The sequence below is a fragment of the Strix aluco genome, unplaced genomic scaffold, assembly GCF_031877795.1.
Source record: "Strix aluco isolate bStrAlu1 unplaced genomic scaffold, bStrAlu1.hap1 HAP1_SCAFFOLD_41, whole genome shotgun sequence".
Classification (NCBI taxonomy): domain Eukaryota; kingdom Metazoa; phylum Chordata; class Aves; order Strigiformes; family Strigidae; genus Strix; species Strix aluco.
In genome coordinates this window covers 2,653,422-2,672,469 of record NW_027436552.1, presented here as the reverse complement: position 1 = coordinate 2,672,469, position 19,048 = coordinate 2,653,422, and the positions used below count along the sequence as shown (strand labels likewise).

At 53.4% G+C, this 19,048-nt stretch overlaps 2 protein-coding genes across 2 annotated transcripts; both read left to right on the top strand.

Annotated features, from left to right (window-relative positions):
- Window positions 1–1,610: 1,610 nt before the first annotated feature.
- LOC141918967 (hydrocephalus-inducing protein homolog) lies at window positions 1,611–4,897 on the top strand. Its single transcript, XM_074813932.1, has 5 exons — window positions 1,611–1,663; window positions 2,191–2,403; window positions 3,085–3,223; window positions 4,290–4,497; window positions 4,761–4,897. The coding sequence occupies exons 1-4, from the start codon at window positions 1,611–1,613 to the stop codon at window positions 4,407–4,409; spliced, it is 525 nt and encodes a 174-aa protein (XP_074670033.1). The 3' UTR covers window positions 4,410–4,497; window positions 4,761–4,897.
- A 661-nt stretch (window positions 4,898–5,558) lies between these two features.
- On the top strand, window positions 5,559–14,186 carry LOC141918968 (hydrocephalus-inducing protein homolog). Its single transcript, XM_074813933.1, is given in 13 exon segments — window positions 5,559–5,706; window positions 5,940–6,088; window positions 7,764–8,044; window positions 8,391–8,610; window positions 9,243–9,389; window positions 9,449–9,530; window positions 9,620–9,641; window positions 11,464–11,614; window positions 12,038–12,268; window positions 12,893–13,116; window positions 13,606–13,627; window positions 13,630–13,795; window positions 13,798–14,186. Coding segments are annotated over 12 exon segments (1,833 nt in total). The 5' UTR covers window positions 5,559–5,706; window positions 5,940–6,082; the 3' UTR covers window positions 14,079–14,186.
- Window positions 14,187–19,048: the final 4,862 nt, after the last annotated feature.

Genomic DNA, 19,048 nt, shown 5'->3' with positions numbered 1-19,048 from the left:
TGTCCTTAATGAACATATCCTTAATGCTAAGCACTGAGGCTTGTATCGGCAGTAGCGTGGCCAGCAGGGACAGGGAAGTGATCTTCCCCCTGTGCTCGGCACTTGTGAGGCCGCACCTCAATTACTGTGTTCAGTTTTGGGCCCCTCACTACAAAAAGGACATTGAATTACTCGAGCATTGTGGCATTGCTGGAGAACAACGGACATGTTGTGAGCGATCCAGACCGAGGGGCCTCACTGTAACAGCAAGCTGCAGCTGTGTTCAAGGACATAAACAAGGCCGAGATGGCCTGAGAAACTACATTCCTGGCCAAGAGATAAAGATGTTGGAATGTCGAAAACAGGGGGTCTACCTGGGGGGAGAGCAGCGCATGGACACCACACCGGGACCAATCATAGAGGGCAGAAGGGCGAGTGAACAAGTAGCTTTAGCCTATTAACAAGAAGATAGCGCTGCGTGAAGCTTCTGATAGTGTATAAATTGATGTGTATCCTGTAATAAAGTGGCATCAACTTGATCAAATTGGTCGTATAAGTTGTGTCCGGGACTTCCACGTCAGCAGAGCGTGTCCAGAGAAGGGCAACGAAGCTGGTGAAGGGTCTGGAGCACATGTCGTACGAGGAGCGGCTGAGGGAACTGGGGTTGTTTAGTCTGGAGAAGAGGAGGCTGAGGGGAGACCTCATCACCCTCTACAACTCCCTGAAAGAAGGTTGCAGAGAACTGGGGATGAGTCTCTTTAACCAAGTCATAGACAATAGGACAAGAGGGAATGGCCTCAAGTTGCACCAGGGAAGGTTTAGACTAGATATTAGGAAGTATTTCTTTCCAGAAGGGGTTGTTGGGCGTTGGAATGGGCTGCCAGGGAGGTGGTGGAGTTCCCATCCCTGGAGGTGTTTAAGAGTAGAGTCGACATAGCGCTTAGGAATATGATGTAGTTGGGAACTGTCAGTGCTAGGTTAACGGTTGGACTGGATGATCTTCAAGGTCTTTTCCAATCTAGATGATTCTGTGATTCTGAGGCTGGCTGTACTGGGACATGAAATGATGCCCAGAAATTTATCCAGGTGCTGTAACACACACACATCTCTACTGTTAGTTCCTGGACATGATTCGGGAATGAAAGCTGGCCAGAAACCATTCTGCAGAAGTTTGCATTAGGTCCCCAGTCCTGGAGATGGAGAGAGTTTAACAGACTGGAGTGAAGCAGTTAACTTCAGTCCTGGGCCTGTTGAATTTGCTAACATACACTTTCCCTTTGCTTCACTGGGAGTCCTGCTGAAAACCCTTGGCCAGAGGTGCTCCAAGTGCATCCCAGCTCCCTTCTGTCCACCTGCAGCAGGAGGCAGAGTTGCTGGGAACAAAGGATTTTCTCCTTGAAAGAAGATGTCATGCTATAACCTCTTCCTTTACTGCAGGGGGTTTCCTCGCCTCCACTTCTGGTGCCTCTGTGAAGCTCCAGTCTAGCCGCTGTTCGAGCCAGCTGGGCCGCGCTCTGGAGCAGGTCTCTTCCTCCCTGAGCTCGTCTCTGAACACCGTCAGTGCCTCCTCACTGTTCTCTGTCAAGCCCCGCAGCAGCACCATCCCTGCAGGACAGGAGCAGCTCTTGTAGATGAAGTTCTCTCTGGTGTACGTGGGGGACTTTGAGAGCCGTATGCTCTGCAGGTAGGAAGCATCCAGGCACTTTTCAACTCGTGCTACTGCTGGGTAGTTGTGGTATTGCCTGTGATTGGGGTGGGTGGGAGTGCAGACCTGGGGACAGCCAGCCCCAGTGAGGCAGCAGAAACAACCAACATACAGGAGCAAAGGCAAATTATCATCCAGCCTTGGTAGAAGCAGGTATGGAGACACTGGGACAAGACACTGTATGAAATACTAAGCTTCCGGAGGGTTCCAAAATCTGGAACGAGAGATCCAGAAAGGCTGTCAAGGGGCCAGCTAGTCCCTAGCTATGCTTTCTTATCAGACAAGCATGGCCACCTTATCTACCTAGAAACCTGTGTGCTGCAGTCAGTCTCTGTGTTTCTGCCATTTCACCTCCACTGCCTCTGGTGGGGAGTGCAGTTCTGTTTGATTTGCTGATCGGTGCTTGCATGGAGAGAGGATGCAACACTGTGCTGCACAAGGAGATAAACAAGCAGCTGGCTGGCTGGAAATGTTAGTCTGGCTAATACTGGTCCCTTTCTTTCTAGTATTCCTAACCTGAGGCCAAATCAGAAGGGCCCGGAGGTGGCTGTGAAGGGGAGAAGCCTGATGTCACTTTGCCACTTTGAGCTGGAAGACTCTGACTACATCACTGCAAAAAGGCGTGTACCAGAGTTGCAGGGACCAAAGGGGGCAACGTTAGATCTCAACACAAGAGTGATTGAGTTTGAGGCAATTGGAGTGCGTGGCAGGCACAGCAGGTAAGTGTGTGGACATGGCTTCTCCTGATGACCGTCTCCTGGTCACCCTTCTTAACCAGAGACCTCTCCAGCTGCTCTTCCAAGCCTCAGGGCACATTTGTGCCTTGTCTCTGATCTGCTGACCCTTGGCCATGAGTCTGTTTTGGACCTGGCACAAGGTGGTCACTGAAGTCCAACTGGCCCATTTTTTGTTCTCTTTGTCCCTTTCTTCAATAAGGTATGGGTCAGTCTGGGACGACCACGTAACCCCAGCTTGTGCAATAGGGCCAGTACAACCTTCGTCCCTTTGAAGAGCATCCTTGGGACATTCTTGCTCTTTTGAGATACCAGTCAGACATGGTCAATGAAGGCTGCAACCACAACCAAGAGTACCATCTTCCAAAGGAGTCTGACTGGACTTGATTTTACCATTTTCGCTTGATCTTATCGTTTTAGCATGCAAGACTTTGGCTATATCCTTGCGAATTTCTTTGTCAATAGACGTTAATCTGTAGCCACCCAGGAAACAGACAGGGCCCTTATAAAGCAGATGAAATGTTTGTGCTCCCAATCTTGTTCCACTGTACCAAATAACTCCTTCCGGGTAGTGTCGAGGACGGGCAGTGCCTGATGTCTGCTGCAGGACAGAGTCACTAATGTCCCAGCACCACCTTAGTAGTCCTTTTTGCTTTGTGTTCCCAGGACCTTCATGGTTATGAACCCATCCAGTTCCACGTATTCCTTCCAGTGGACTTGCCAAGACCCTGAAGCCCCACCAGAACAGGTGGCCGCCTTCTGCCACACAGAGAGAGGTCGCATCCAGCCAGGGAAGCAAGCAGAGGTGGGTGCAGAAATTCAGGCTTTGGATCTTCTAGTTTTGGTGACAAAAGCATGTTTGGGGGTATTACCCCTGTGACCCCTGAGCCAGCAGCTCTAAGTGGGCAAGGTCTCCTCTCTTCCCTGTGTTCCTTTAGCGAGAAAGCCCACCATGCGCGGTCGGTGCAGGGCCAAAAGCAACAAAGCACAGAAGCAGCACTGCAGGCAGCATTTGAGCCCGTCATGGGGGACAGCAACAGGCTTAGGCGACTAGCTGTGTTTTGCAGGATCACCTGTCAGAAAGCAGATGCTCTTTTCTTGTAAACTGCAGCCATGATTTGTGCTCAGACGTGATCGTGAGTTCAAGCGGTATAAGCAGTCACCAACTCATTTGCTGATCCATCATGGATGTCCCTGTGCCCACTCCCAGCCTGCCAGGGTGTAAGGAGAACACATTAGCTCCAGGCAGCTTTGCTGTGTCTTAAAAGATGCTGAATTTTGGCTTGCCACAGAGTGCAAGAAAGCATCCTGCATCAGTTACTGTGGCTCACCTGAGAAGTGGTAATTCCTTAAATCTCTGTAGTTTGTTTGGTTTTGATCACATACCCAGAAATTACCCACAAAAATTACAAAGAGGCAGTTTGGTGGCACCCACGCTGTGCTGCTGTCACGGGAGCTGGACGACTCCTCTTGGCAAAGAGGATGTTACTTACCCTTGTCATATAGATCAGAGAGACTGGGGGTCTCCATGAGTGCCCTCCTTTGTGTCTGGGACAGAAGCGGGGTCTCGACCCGGTGGTGCCCTGTAGCACGTGGACAGGGCAGTAAGGTCAGCGTTAGCTCAGGGTTTGATGCCTTGTTGTTGTATCCTCTGGCATTTCATTGCATGGGATCATCGTACCCTAAGCAGGGCTGACCAGGGCTTGCTCCATAGTGGAAGGCCCTGGAAAGGCAGAGTGCTGCTCCTGCTTTCTCCCAGGCCTGGGGCCTCACCAGGGCCATTGCACAGCTGCTCTCCCATAGAGCAGGCAACGTGTGGCCAGGAAAGCCAAGAGATGGCAAATGGAGCAAAAAGGGTCTTCTCTCGCCAGGTTTCCCATTACAGTCTTCTTCACACCAACGCTAGAAGGAGAGGCGGTCTTCAGCCTCAAGTGCGATGTCAAGAGGAAGACCCAGCCCCTCTCCTTGAATATCAAGGCCACCGGCTATAGCGTGCACACGTCTGTCAGGTGTGAGGACAGCGACGGCTGTGTCACGGAGCTCAGTGCACAGGAGATCAACGTCATTGATTTCAAGGAGGTGAGCAGCACTGCTTCCCTGAACCATTTGCCCCACAAAGGCCTGCAACGTTGGGCCTGAACCAGGAGCTTCACAGAGATGTTTGAACACAAGGGAATGTTTTTCTTCATTTATGGGTCTCTGGAGGGAGGGAGATTGATCTTTCATACAGGTCATTAGCTGAATATGAAAAATGCAGGAGCACATTAGGGAGGAGCACTTGCTGGGCCAGCTGACACTTTGCATGTGCTCTAACCCCCAGTCCTCACTGCTTTTCCCTGCAGGTACAGCTGAACAAGAATGTCCAGCATCTCTTTAGCATCCACAATAACAGCAAGTTCAGCTTCACCTTCTCGTGGGAACTGAGTGGCCCCGCAGCCTGTAAGCAGGTCCTTACTGTCACCCCTCAGACAGTCTTGCAGGCGAAGGGGAAAGCAGAGACCCAGCTGGCTTTTCACCCACAGAGGATGTGCTCTTTAAAAGACGTAGAGCTGACGCTTCAGGTGAGGCACGAGGGTTTAATACGGGACCTTCACCTCCTACGCAGCAGCTTGGCAGCAGGAGCCCAGAGCTAGGGGTGAGCTCTGTCACTGAAGAGCCTGAACAAGGCAAAGAGGCTCCTGTTGCAGAAATAAAGAGCCTGACAGCTTCTGAATGGAGTATTTTAATAAGTGCTTACCCAGGATGACTTTGGGCAGCACTTTTGTGGCAGGGCATATCCCCCAGGCCCCCTCTGCCCCTAATCTGGGGGGGTCCTAGATGTGTGTGGAGATGGAGCTGTTTCTCCTTGCCAGGCCTCTGCTGCGCTGGTCCCACCGTGCAGAAAGGTCCTGCCAGCATGTGGCCGCACAGCTCAGCATGTGGCTGCACAAAGCAGGGCCACGACTCTCCAAAAACCCATTCCCTCTTGGACCAAGCCTTCTACCTTCTATTGCCATTCTGGAGTCTTTTGGCACTTGCTTTTCCTTATTGTCAGTGCAGCCAGCTGCCCCCCATCCTCTTCCTCGGTGTTTGCAGTTGTAGTTCCCATCTCTTCAGTGGGCTTATGCTGTCTTTCTCCTCGCCAGATCAACAAGGGTTTACCTGCGTGTTCCTGGCCACTGTGGTAGTGCCCACTGTCCACTTCTCCACTACCAGACTCAACTTTGGAACCTGCTTCATCTACTATGCTGGAATGGCACCTTCCCATCAGAGCCTCATCATCACGAACCAGCCAGATAAGGATGTGAGGTAGGCCTTCTCCACACACTCCTTCGGCCCTTGCTTAGCATGTGCCTGCTCCATGTCTTCATGAGCACTGTGGGTGACATCCTGAGGACGCAGGGAGAGGAGACAGGAGAGCCCTAAGTAGCCCTGATGTTGCACACACAGCCTTGTGACACCTCTGCTCCTCTCAGCTGTGCTTTCTGCCAGTCTGAGCTGCTTGTTCACCAGCACCTCACACCTCCATGTGGACTTCCCAGGGTACGTCCTACGCCCAGGAGGGACAGTGGCGGTGCCCATCACTTTCTATCCCAGAGAGATTGCGTCTTACCATGAGCTCATCCCTTTTGAAATCAACGGTCTTTGCCAGCAAACTATTGAGGTCCGAGGAAGGGGCACGGAAATGAAGGTGAGATGAAATCCAAATCTTAAAACCCCAGGTGGCACAGGCCGCGGGCACAGCTTTCTCGCTCGTTTTCCTCGTCTCTTCCCCAGCCTACCATGTTTTAGTTTTCTGCCACAAGGGTGTCAGAAAACCTTTTCTCCTTCTTTCCTTTTGCTTTATATTAATTTCTCCTGCCTTAGGTTGACGTTGTGGTGTTTTGCTGATTAGGGATATCAATTAAACTCAGACACCAGAGTGAAAAGAGCAGGCATATTTTACTAGAAATAACTAAATAATATAACAGAATAATACAGAAAACATACAGTAAGAAAAGACAGAATAGTGCATTTAAACAAATAGGAAAATACAGGGTAATGCATGAAATCATTACTACCTGAGAGAGAGAATAGTGATTAAGAAAGATCCATCACCACTTGCACCCGTTCCCACCATCCAGACCTGCAGGCGCTGGGCAGCCCCGGGTGCAGCGAGGATTTGTTGAGCCTGTCCCGGCGAGTGGGAAATCCTACGCAGTGCGTCCACCCATAGGTGAGGGACCCAAAGTCACTGTGAGCGGGTCCAGCCTTATATACCTAAAAATCAGCAAGCCAGAATAGCTGGCACCTTTGTTTTAAGTGGAAATATCTGGTTTAAATTTCACATTAGGTTCCCCCCCAGAGCCTGGCCAGGGCTCAAGGAAGAAACTAAGGGAATTTCTCTGCTTATCGGATCGGATTATGCACAAGGTCTCACATCAGGCCTCGAGGACAGGCACCTGCCTCCATGACTCTGTTATTCTATTCATATACAAAGGAAGGGAAAGATACATCCAAGATAGCTCCATCCTCCATGCATATTTCATTAATGATTACATACTGAGTTAACAGTTTTGGTTCAGGGCCTGTTGCTCAGGCTTCAACACTTCCACCCTTTATATCAGAATAGGTGGTTTGTTATAACTTAGTATAATACCTGTTAGCACAATGGTTATAAAATATACAGGATTCATCTATAGGTCAACTCTGGCTTGGGCCTATGGTCCAAGCCTTAGCACTTCATGTGGAACCACAAGGAAAGGTGGTGAAGCTGGGAGCCCTCTCCATCGGACAGATGGTGAAGAAGATTGTCACCATAGCCAACAACAGTGCTGCTCCTCTCACTTTTAAGCTCAGTCTCAAGTCAACCATGCCAGAGCTGCAGGAAGGCCCCTTTCTTCACTGGAGAGCGCTTTGCTGTGCCTCCAGGGATGCCTGCAGGTAGCTGTGAGCTGCTCTGGGGGGAGCTAGTAGCTAATTACAGTTGTGTGCTGTCCTGTCCTCCCTGCTGGGCAGTGTGAGTGCCTCATCTGAGCCAGGTGTCAGGACTCCCCTCATAGCCAGAAGTGAGAAGAAGGTACCATTCCTCACCTGTTTCAGACACATATGTTAGGATGTATTAGGTATGGAAATGTAATCTTTAAAGACCAAGAGTTATGGCTCTCCTGGAGCTCAAGTGAAATTACTTTGGAAGACGTAGTCCAGCTCACCGTGGCTGGATGCACACATCACAGGAAAATTCCTTTGGTAGCTGAGGATGTGTACCTGGGAATGAGTAGGACTGGGGCAATGTTGATGGGAACAGAACAGGAATGGGAAGACTCTATGGAGGATTCACAGCTCGGTTGCCCGATGAAGTAGTCTCCACTCATTTCTTTGGGCAGGTTCTCTGCTTGAAGCCCACCAATGAACTAAGCCTGAAGCCCAAAGGAGAGACCTGTAAAGTGGAAGTGATCTTCTCCCCAAAGTGCTGCATCCAGCCGTTCACCGAAGAAGTGATGTTGGAGTGCAGTGGCCTGGTGCGTTCCCTCTTCATGGTGCGGGGCTCCTGCCAGGGCACCCACGTGAGCTTGGACCAGGAACACCTCAGCTTCGGAGTGGTGGTGCAGCAGAGCTACACATCCTGGCACCTCACCATGCAGAACACGGGCGACATAGGAGTCAAGTAATGCAAAGCCCTGTCCTCTCTGGTGGCCGAGAGCTTGGGTGAGGGTTGGATGGAGCTGTAGCTTGCCCAGAGAGTTGTCGTCTGCTTTTCCATTCCAGTGGGGAGTTGTGCAGCCAAGGCTGTGCAGTCAGGCCCTGGAACTTAGCAAGGGGTACAACCAAAAGCTTGTTTACGGATGGGTGCAGCTGAGTCCTGCCCAACCTGAAGCCTTAGTGCCAGGTGGCTCAGCACCCTGCCTGAGATGCTGTGGAAAAGCCCACAAGAGAATTAGAAATGGCACGTTGTGTTCGCAGCCTCCCGGTTGTTAATCGTTCCTTTCTGTCCTTGTGCTTTCCTTGGCAAGGTTTAAGTGGGACATCAAGAGCTTCAAGCCAGATTTCTGCATCAGCCCCACAAAGGGTTACATCTTCCCAGGAATGGACGTTCCCTTCGTTGTGACCTTCTGCCCCTCTAAGCTGAGCTGTGCTATCCAGTGCGAGGGCCTGCAGTGCTTCATCGAGGGCAGTGAGCCGCTCCAGCTTACGCTGGCAGGATGCTGCATGGAGACCCCTGTGTCCAAAGAGGTAACTGGAACAGAGACAGGACAGGTGCCCCCTTACCCCACCATTTGCACCACATCTCTCCCAGGGCAGGAACTAGAGGAATCTTACAGGCATAGAGTCACTCCTGCCTGTCATCCTGCCTGGGTGTCCTAGAGAGCTGAGAAAACCCCTGGGCAGGGTTCCCAAAATCTGTGAGCCCTGTAGTTGCCTTCCTCACCTATTAAAGGTGCTGTTCCTCCAGCGAGTACCTCAGCTGTCCTGGCTCTGCCCTGCAGCACCTTTGCCGTGGGGACACCCTGCAGGGCTTTTCTGAGACCCCCCCCACGTCCCCCAGAGCCACCCATCTATAGCCACAATATGGCACCGGCACCCACATTTTTCCTCCCTGTCGGGGCGGGGGAGGGCATTCAGCACTAGGAGCGGACAAGGCATCTGCATCCAGCTCCTGGGGAACAGGGATGCCACGTGAAGGACTCCTGGCCCTTACAGGCCTTGCAGGAGCATGCAGCTGGGAGGTGTTGGCTCTTGCTCCCAAGAGAGAATCAGGAACTGCTCGTCAGCCTGCCCACGAAGGGACTGCGCGGCTGCAGGACTTGTCCTTGCACAGGAGAGAGATCCTTCCAGGGCTTTCAGTTTTCTTTCTCCCCTCCTAGGGAGGCAGCAGCCCCCTTCACCCAGCATGCAAAAGACTCATTCCTCTTCCTTCTCTAAGAACCAACAATTTGATTTACGCCAAGATCTATGCTCAAATGGAAATTTGGTATACGACAAGGAAAAGCCTCTCCCTGTGCATAAAGCTAGTCAGAGTGGAAAGGGTTCCTCGCTGTGACCAAGCAGCCTCTGTGCTCCTCTGTTGCAGACGCTGACTTTCACGTGTGCCATGCGCGAGAAGCACAGTCAGACCATCCTCCTGTCCAACCCGAACAATAAGGACTTGCACTGTGCAAGGCGTCATTGAGGGGCAACACTGGAAGGGGCCTGAATTTTTCCACAAGCCCTACACGATCACTTACGAACCCCTAACCATGAGCTCTGAGAACAAGAAGCATCAGGTATGTGAGCTGTGCCAGCACGCTGACCCTCAGAGCATGACCCTCATTGCTTTGGGCAGGAGGTTGGACGAGATGACCTTCAGAGGTCCCCTATGAACAGAAATTATCCTGAGATCCTATGTTGGAAACTGGGTTTCTTGGTGGCTAGAGGCCAGGTGTAAGGGAAGTTCAGGTGGGAGGTCTGGACTGACCACTAAACGTACTGGAGCAGCTAACCTAAAAAGCCAGGCTGTCTGATGGTCCAGGAAATGAAGTTTGTTTTGTGCAGCTCCTGGTCGTTGCCTGTGCAGCCCAGGGGGGCTCAGAGACCCCTGTGCTCAGCCCTATGGGCTGCACAGGCTCCCCACGCCCTGGGCATGACCATTCTGCCTGCACTGCCCTGCTGGGGCCCTTTTGCAGCACACAGGGAACTAGAGGGGAGAAGCTGCCTTGCCATTTCTCAGTGCCCCCCCCGGCCATGAGCAGCCAGGTGGGAAATGACACTGAGATCTCTCTTGACATCTCCTTCAGGAGCTTTGGAAAGAGCCCTTCCTGCAGGTCTGGGACTGGGCAGATGGGGGTGACTGGCCCCTCTGGTCGCATGGGCAGACCAGGGGCAAGCTCTTAAATCAAGGGGGTCAGTGCAGAAGGGCTCTGGGGTGCTGGAGCTGCTGGGGTCCTTGTCCCACTCCAGCTGACCTTCTCCCACACCAGAATTTAGGCCTGAGTGGAGGCTGGAGACTTGTGGGCACAATCTCCAGGGTGCTCAGCAGATCCGTGCCCTGTGGGGTTGGACATGCTCAGCATCTCTTTAACATACAGCCCTGCATGAAGAGTCCCACAGTTTTCAGCTGCTCTGGAGGCAGAGGAGATGCCCCAGGGTAGGTGGCTGTGACCCACTGGCACCCCAGATGAGGACTGGATATGAACTTTCCATGGCTCACCCTGGCTGGTGGGACCCTGCCGTGCCAGCTGACAGGCAGTAATGCTGGGGCAGTCGAGCTTAGCAGGGACTGCCACCCCCTTAGCACAGCTGTCCCTGCACGAGCACAGGGCTGGCAGCTGATGTGCCCAGGGAAAGGGGTGTTAGGATGGTCAGAGCAGCTCTGCTGCAGGGCCGCTGTGAGCTTGCTCTGCCCAGACATGCTGCCCGTGTCCTGTCACTGCGCCAGCCCCAGTGGGTACGACGATGCCATCTCCACCGGCGAAAGACACGGGGCTGCGGTCACAGGTCTGCCAGCTGGACCTGCCCAAAGCTGCTCAGGTGGCAGCCTGAGACATGGGACTGTCCAGGTGTGCTGAAGAGCCAGTAACTGGTCCAGGCAGAGAGCAGGCGAGCTCACTTACCCTATTTCTTGTCTCTAGGACTCCCTCTATTTCCCATTGCCAGATGGGACAGGCTTGTACTATCTCCTGCAAGGGACTGCTGAGACCCCAAAGTGTTCAGGGACCATTTCCAGCAGGTGCCATGTAGGACTTCCTACACTGAGCTCATCCCTGTCTCCAACTGGCTGAACAGGCCACACAGTGGTGACTCTAGCCCAGGAAGTCTCATCCCATCAGCAATCCCTGCAGTGGTGCAAGGAAGAGCTTCCCACTGCCTGGAAGCTCCTTCCTGCAAGCTTTTCACTCTCCTTGGCTATTTCTGCCTGTAGGTGTCTGGGATCACACTGGCCATGTTCTGCCTACGCAGACCCGTCCTGGAGGGCTTTCCTCCCAGGCAGATGAGAGCTGGCTCCCTCGGGGGCATTGAGGAAGAGAGGGGCTGGGTTGTACCCCACCATGAGGGGTGTCCTGTGGGAGTCCTTCCTGTTGACCTTCACTGCATTCTTCTCACCCACAGGTTCCTCGTGGTGGTAGACATGCTCAAACCAGAAAACCTGGAAAGCAGTTCTGTGCTGCAGGGGCTGGAATACATTGATGTGCCAGGCTCTGCCAAGAAGGACTACAAGCTCACCTTCCTCTCCTACAAGGAAGCAGTCTTTAACGCAATGGTAAGTGTGGACATGGGGCTGTGGGGCCTTCCAAGGAGCTGTTGACTTCCTGAGAAGCTACACGCCTGCTCTCATACCTCCCCGTGCCCACTGGTGGGACTGTAGGTGTCCTGGGTGGGTACTGAACAGCAGGCATCTCTCCACACCCCCCACTCACCTGTCAGTCTCTGTGAGGGTCCCACCGGGGGCTGCTAAGCACAGGTGGACCAGGACACTGGTGAGCTGGAATCAATGGGCAGTCGGGAGAGTATCAAGTAGAAATACCTCACACGCTTTCCCCATCCTCGCACTCTTCCTCGGTGGCTGCTTACAGCCGTTCTTGGAAGCAGGGTGCTGAGCTTGGTGCTCTTGAGGCTGGCTTCAGCACAGCTGGTATATTTTTATGTGCAGAATGACCAGCGCTGCCCTTTTTCTCCGATTCAGGTGACCTTCCTCAACAAGGTGACCAAGGAGTACTTGTTCTACATGGTGACTTTCAAGGCCACTGCTTCAGGACCCATCAGCACTCTTGAAGTGACCGGTGCTGTTGGGCAGAGAGTGTCTGCCACCGTCAAGGTGGACAACCCTCTGCCTGTCCCGGTGACGTTTGCTGTACGTTGCAAAGTGCCCGACATCAGTGTTCCCCCACATTTCACTGTTCCTGCGCAGTCGGAGGTAGGAGCAAAGCTCATGCAGTGTGCTCTCCTCTCCTGCAGCCTTTCTGGGAGTGGGTGGTCCTGAGGGGTGACGCCCTGCATGAACCATCTGGGGCTTCTTCCCAAGGGTGACAGCTCCCACCTACTAATAATCTGGAGGGGAAGCAGAGTGTAAGAAGATGCCTAGTGGGAATCGCCCTGCGCTGGTGGAGTCTGCCATGCTACCCCTTCTGAGATGTTTCCATCAGGCCTCACAGGGCGGGTCCTTGTGCCACAGGCTCTGTATTTAGTGTGGGTATTTTCAGTTTAGAGTGGCTGCAGGGCATGCCTCACCCCACTGGCAGGGAGTTTGCAGCCTCGATCGATAGGTGTTTTTTGCCCTGGGGGAGTAGAGGGGCATTTTAGGGTGGGAAGCTTCTGGGATAGTGCTGGAGGGCTCTGAGCTGTTGGGGACGGTCCCCCGAGTGAACTGTCCCCCAGATGTAGCAAGGCTCTGCCCCAGAGAGAGGGACCTGGAGCAAGGGAGGGTGCTGGGCTGCCTTCCAGCACTGCTGGAGCACACCAGGGACCGATTTCCCCTGTTGCAGGCCCTGCTTTCCCCATCTCTGCCTGACTCAGTGGCTTCTCCTTTGGTTCCTCCCAGGATGATCTTGTCTTTGAGTATCAGCCTGTGAAAGTGGGTGAGAGCACCGGGTGCCTGGTGCTCCGGAGCAGCAGCTTGGGCTCTTTCTATTACAATCTGCACCTGAAAGCCACCATGAGTGGGCCGGAGAAGCCCCTCTACTTCTGCACCACACTGGGCTCTAGTCAGACCATGACCACCAAAATAATGAATTACGCCCAGCAGAAGACCAACTACCACTCCAGGTGACCCCAGCCTGCCCTGGGCCCTTGCTGGGAGGCAGCTTGTCTGGCCAGCATCAGCCCTCTCTGTCAAGGGATCCTACCCCTCTAGCTTGGCCTGGCTGAGCTGGGGTGGCCACATGAGCCTGCGGGTCTCCCCACCAATGCTGGGCTTGTCCCCAGCCGGCCTGTCTTCACTTGCAGATGTTCTCTGCTGCCCTTTCTGGAGCTGCTCTTGCAGGTTCCGTGGCCCATGCAAGACTTCCCCGTTACTGCCAGGGCTGGGGTTTAAGGTCCTCCAGAACTTGGGTGCAGGGTTGTCCCTGCTGGGCACGTTTGGACACTCCTGATGGCCATTCCTCACTGGCAAGTGGTGGGGGGGACAGGCGCAGTGACAGGCAAGGGACAGGGACCCTAGACAATGTGACGGTGGGGACCTTCTGTTTCTTCCTGAGGTGCTGGATCTGCTTTTGTGACCCGCCCCCTCCATGGTCTCTTCTCTCCCCTGTGCAGACCAACTGCGCCGGCTTCCTGACGAAAACCATCGGCGTGTCCCCTGCCAACCCGGGAGGCTCGGAGGTGAGCATGGATGTGACCTTCGAGCCCTGCCAGCTGGGTGAAGCCAGGGCCACACTGCAGCTCTCCTCCCTGCTTGGTGGGGAATACAGCATCCCCCTCTTGGGCCTGGCCCTCCCCCCAAGTCCCAGGGCCCCTCCCCCATCCAGGCTGATGACAGCACCTCCATCCCCTTCAAGAACATCTTCCTGCAGCCCATGGCCTTCCAGTACCGGGTGGAGCACCTGGCCTTCACCCTCAGGGCCCCCGAGAGCTTGCGCTCCAAGCAGACCACCTCCCTCTCCATCTCCTTCGAGGGTGGCCTGACCCCTGGCACAGCCCCCGTCACCCGCAAGATGGTGGTGTCCTGCACTGGGGCAGGGGGTGTCTCCTGGGTCTACTACCTCCGGGGCCTTCCCCCTCACAGGTGAGCTGTGCCCCCCCAGGAGCCCCTTGGGCTCAAGGCCGCAGCTGTTGGGGCGTGACCTGAGGGCGCAGTTACTGCTACAGCGGTTGCTCTGGACTAACCCCCTTCCCTTTGCAATAACCACGCTAGTTTTGGACTAAACCGTTGGTTTTGGACTAAACCTGCTTGCTTTGGAGTAAACCCAGAGCAGACCAGGGTGCGGGGCCGGTGGCGCCGGGGCTGGGGCAAGTGCAGGAGTCCTCCACACTGCGCAGGGGTGCTCTGCAGCATGGCGGAGGGGTCCAGTGGTGGCTGAGCGGGAGGCAGCGGTCGGGTGCTGAAAAACGAGCTCTGCAGGGGGTGGAAGGTGGTGGCCTACAAGGCTGAGGAGATGGATGGGGGTGGCGGGAGCCGGCCCGTGCTGCTCGGCTCACACTGCTGGCTCACACTGAGCCTGCTGTCAGCCAGCGCCCCTGCATCCCTTTCTGCAGGGATGCTCTCCAGCCACTCCTCTCCCCATTATGCTTGTGCCTGACATAGTGCCCTCCCAAGTGCAGAAGCCGGTATTTTCATTTCTTAAATTTCATCCCATTAATGATTGCCCAGTGCTCCAATCTATCTAGATCCCTCTGCAAGGCCTCCTGTCCTTCAAGAGAGTCATCAGCACCTCCCAGTTTGGTATCACTGGCAAACTTGCCAGTGGTACATTCAACTCCTCCAGTGAGATCATTGATAAAATACTGAACAGAGCTGGCCCTAGGACTGAATCCTGAGGAACGCCGATGGTGGCTTGTCTCCAACCAGATGTAGCCTCAGTCACTACAAGGCTTTGAGCTCTGCCCTTCAACCAGTTCTTCACCCAGTGCACCATCAACCTGCTCATCCCACAGTCGGACAACTTGTCCAGAAGGATGCTATGAGGGACACTATCAAAAACCTTTACTAGAATCCAGAAGAACTACATCCACTGCCATCCCTTCACCACTAGGTGGGTGAAATGTCAAAACTTAGAAACTTTCTCAAGTCTCAAAAACATCTAAGAAGGAAATACAAAAAAAATTCTGAGATAAGAATCCACATTAGTATATTTGTGATAAGCTTTCTTCCCAGTCCTCCTGAGTTCAGTGTAACACAGTGAAGCCGGTAATATAGAAGGGGTTTTTTAACATGATGGCTAAGGATTTCAAAGTAAAACATATTTTTAACACATACAGTTAAATTAGAGAACATTTGCCAAATGACTTGTATGTGATCCTTTAAAGCGACTCGAGTTGCTGGATGATGCTGGCATCACCCCTGTGAAATCAGAGTTTCTGCTGTCACAAGCGTGATTTAACATTACCATGTCACCAATCCCTTCTTCAAAAACACTGATAATATTGTGCATGCTGACATCATTCACTGAACGAAACCCATTAATTCTCCTTACTAGAAATTAGGTTTGACCCTGTAAAACATTTCAATAAATAAAGTTATTAAAACGTAGATTTAACTAGGATGGTCTGATGCAGTTTTAAATGGTGACGCATAAATACATTCTTTCGAGTGAAGGAAGGCCTGGAACAACTGCAAAATTCATTTTGAAAAACTCATGGCTAAATGCTTCTGCAAGAATTTGAGAAAATGAGAATGCATCACATCTAGAAAACCACATTCTAGCCCCAAAAGAACGCTTAATGCGTCTAAACTAAGAGTTTAGTAATTCACAGTTTTCAGCATAATTAAAAAGGTCAAATACGTCTTTCTCTAAGTACCAAGTCAGAGAGAGAGAGAGACGGGGCTTTGCGAACAAGGCAGCCTGGCTCCCCGCAGGAGCGTCTGACCTTGTGTCTGCCGAGACGACCTCGTGTGACAGCGGGGAGGGAGTCAGACCTGTGTCACTGCAGGTGGCTTCTGGTTGCGTGGCTTGATCAGCGTCAATCCTAGCGGGGGGGGGGGGGGCGGGGGGGGGCGGGCGGCGCGTGGTGTGATCACCGTCAATCGTATGGGCATCCTCTCTATTCCAAAGACTGACAACTCATTGACACCAACACGCCTCCCGTCAACCAACTCAAGCCCCTGCTGGTAATCACGGCTCACCTCTCAGGAGGGGCAGAAGAAACCTTTCCCACCAGGAAAGCTGCTACTGCGCCAGTGCTCAAAATGCTCTTGCCAGAAATCATTCCCACATACACAACGCCTGGACCCAGAGGAGCCGGCCAGGATTCTCATTCCGCAGCAGCAATACTAAGCAACATTTGTCAAAGTGGAAGAATACAGCGACAGCTACATCCTCCACATCATCTGCAGTTCTCAGGACAGATGGAAAGAAGGAATAAATGACAAGTGCTAAAAAGATTAAAATAAAAGGTCTTAAAACATGGAGTAAGGTAGATCTGAAGTTTTATCTGAATTGGAGTTTGAATCTGAAATTTTAGGGATAGCGCTTTGGGATATTCCAAGTACCCCTAGCCAACCTCTGGGCTTCTCACCAGCAGAAAGAGCGTTTGGCAGGCACTGAGCTCCACCTGGGACCTTCGTCCCTGCTAGGACCAGCCTCCTCGATGGAGATGAACGGTTGAGCCAAGACGTCCTGTTATTAGGAAGCATTTGTTTGCCAAGAGGGAGGTCAAACACTGGAACAAAATTCCTGGAGAGGTGGTTGATGCCCCAAGCTTGTCAGTGTTTAAGAGGCATCTGGACAACGCCCTTAACAACAGGTTTTAACTTTTGGTCAGCCCTGAATTGATCAAGCAGTTGGACTGGATGGTCGCTGTACGTCCCTTCCACATGAAACAGTCTATTCTAGTCTGTTCTAAATGATATGACCTGTCTTTTTGGATGTGGCAGTCAGTGCAGTGATCGATTGATACTGAGCACTGTCTGGGAATGCAGTTAGTACTGCCAGAGTTAAATTCTTTCAGGATGTGCTATTTCAGCACCTCCTGGCCTTGCAGGGCCCTTGCAAAGAGGAAAGCATGCTCTTAAGATGCACGGCCTTGGAAACTGGTTCGTTTCCAAGTGTGACTCAAAGTGCAGGTTTTAGCTGATAAAGTAGATGTGGTTTGAAGTCCTGGCTCCTGACAGGCTGTCTTCTTCCTAACAGCCCTCTGCAGAGGGGGCACTCCTGGCAAGGGAACTCATCTCTAGCCTCACTCTGCCTGCTGCTCCATCAGAGCCATGTCTGGACAGGGGCGAGGGCCTGTCTCTTCACACCTGGCTGGCATCAAAATGTTGTGATTCTTTAACTGAGTCAACATAGCCTGGCAGCTTTCCGCCCTCATTTCACTAGTTTTGCAGACTGATTCATTACCAGGCATGTGCTAGAGGATTGGTTTATATCGTTGCTTTTATTAATTTAAAAGAAAACCAAAAAAAGCAGCTCCTTTGCATCTGAATAACCTCATCAGTAACTTCATCCCCCCACCATTCCAGGCGGTTTCAGCTGTGCCCAGTGCATGGCCACCAAGGGCAGGGACAGCCCCTGGGCCTCCTGGGCACAGCGACTGCCTCGGGGCCAGCACCCCAAAGGCTTCCTCTGAAGGGTGCTGGGCGGAGGGGGCGGGCGGGGCTGTGCGTGGGGGGCCCTGTCAGTCACCCCCACGTCACAATGCCGCCCCCACGTCACAATGTCACCCCCGGCAACGCAGCAGTCGCAGTGCCCCGGGGCAGTATAAAAGGGGGCACCTGCCAGTGTCCAGCTGTGCCAGAGCTGCCCCAGGGGCAGCCCAAAGACATCTGAGAGGAAGCCCTTGAGGAGAGGGTGGGATTACTGGGAGGGGGCTGAGGGAGGAAGGCTGGAACCTGCTCGAGGATGCTGGAGGTTCTCTGCTGCAAGGCCAGCTCCTGGCAGGGCCACCTTCAAATCTCATCTGACGGATGGAAATCCTGCTTCAAGCCTTCCGGGAACAGATGCAAACCCCTCAGGAGATGAGAAGAGCCACCAAGCGCTGGATGTGCCCTAGGCTATCAGGCCGTTTCTGCTGGAGAGCCGTGGCCAGCCGAAGGGAATGAATGCCGCCTTGAGGAGCACTGCAGAGCTCGCCGTCGCAGCCGTAAGAAATGGGATGCAGGGATGTTGTCAGGGGTCCCAGTGCTTTGGAGCACCCGCTAGACAGGCACAGGAAAGATTCTTGCCCCCAAGGTCAATCTGACCAGGGGCATTTGGCCACTCTCGGAAGCCCCTGAGATGGCTCCAAGGTGAGGGAGAACAGGGCTTGGGCATCTCCTGGGAGGCGTGACCAGCCTGTGGGATGAGGAGGCAGGTCTTGCTCACCTGCTCAGGGAATAGCCGATCGCCAGCACTCTGGGGTCAGGAAGGAATTTTCCCCCAGGGCACATTGGCACTGGTCCCCGGGGGTTTTTTGCCTTCCTCTGCAGCACTGAGCAGGACCACTTGCCAGGGCTCCTCCGGTCCCTTTTGGCTGGCTTACTGCCTGCTGCTCGTGCACCACGAAGATGGCCTCTCATGACCTTCAGCTGCGGGGAGGAAGGCTTTTTTCCCCCCACGGTACGCTAGCAGGTGTCCCCTGGGGTTTTTTGCCTTCCTCTGCAGCGCTGAGCACGGCCCCTGGCCAGGGGTCCTTTGGGCCATGCTGGCCAGTTGCCTGCTGCTCTTGCTCCATGAAGGTGGCCCTCGTGCCCCGCATCCGGGGGGAGGAAGCTTTCTAGACTCCCAGGGTGGGCCCCAAGGGTGGCCCCCGGGGGTTGCTGCTTGTCCTCTGTAGCACTGAGCACAGCCCCTTGTCAGGGCTCCTCTGAGTCCTTTTGGCTCCGTCCTTGCCTGCGGCTCTGGCACCACCAAGCCAGAAACACCCCTCGTGCCCTGGCTCTCCTTCCCATGCCTGGCCCAGAAGCACAGCAGAGCAGGTTTTGGAGGGCCGAAAGTACGACTGGCGTTGGCAAGTGTAATACTTTGGAAAATACCACGTACCTCCTTCTTGCTCCTCCTCTTTTCAAAGTGTGTCATTGGTCCTGGTCCTCATTCTGCAGATTCTCGCTCTTGAGGAAACAGGG

What these genes read in the sequence shown, in the direction of transcription:
- LOC141918967 (XM_074813932.1), top strand. Translation starts at nt 1,611, where the DNA reads ATGAAGTTCTCTCTGGTGTACGTGGGGGACTTTGAGAGCCGTATGCTC. An exon ending in GAGAGCCGTATGCTCTGCAG is followed by an intron (nt 1,664 to 2,190) that starts GTAGGAAGCATC and finishes CTTTCTTTCTAG; the next exon opens with TATTCCTAACCTGAGGCCAA. An exon ending in GTGCGTGGCAGGCACAGCAG is followed by an intron (nt 2,404 to 3,084) that starts GTAAGTGTGTGG and finishes TTGTGTTCCCAG; the next exon opens with GACCTTCATGGTTATGAACC.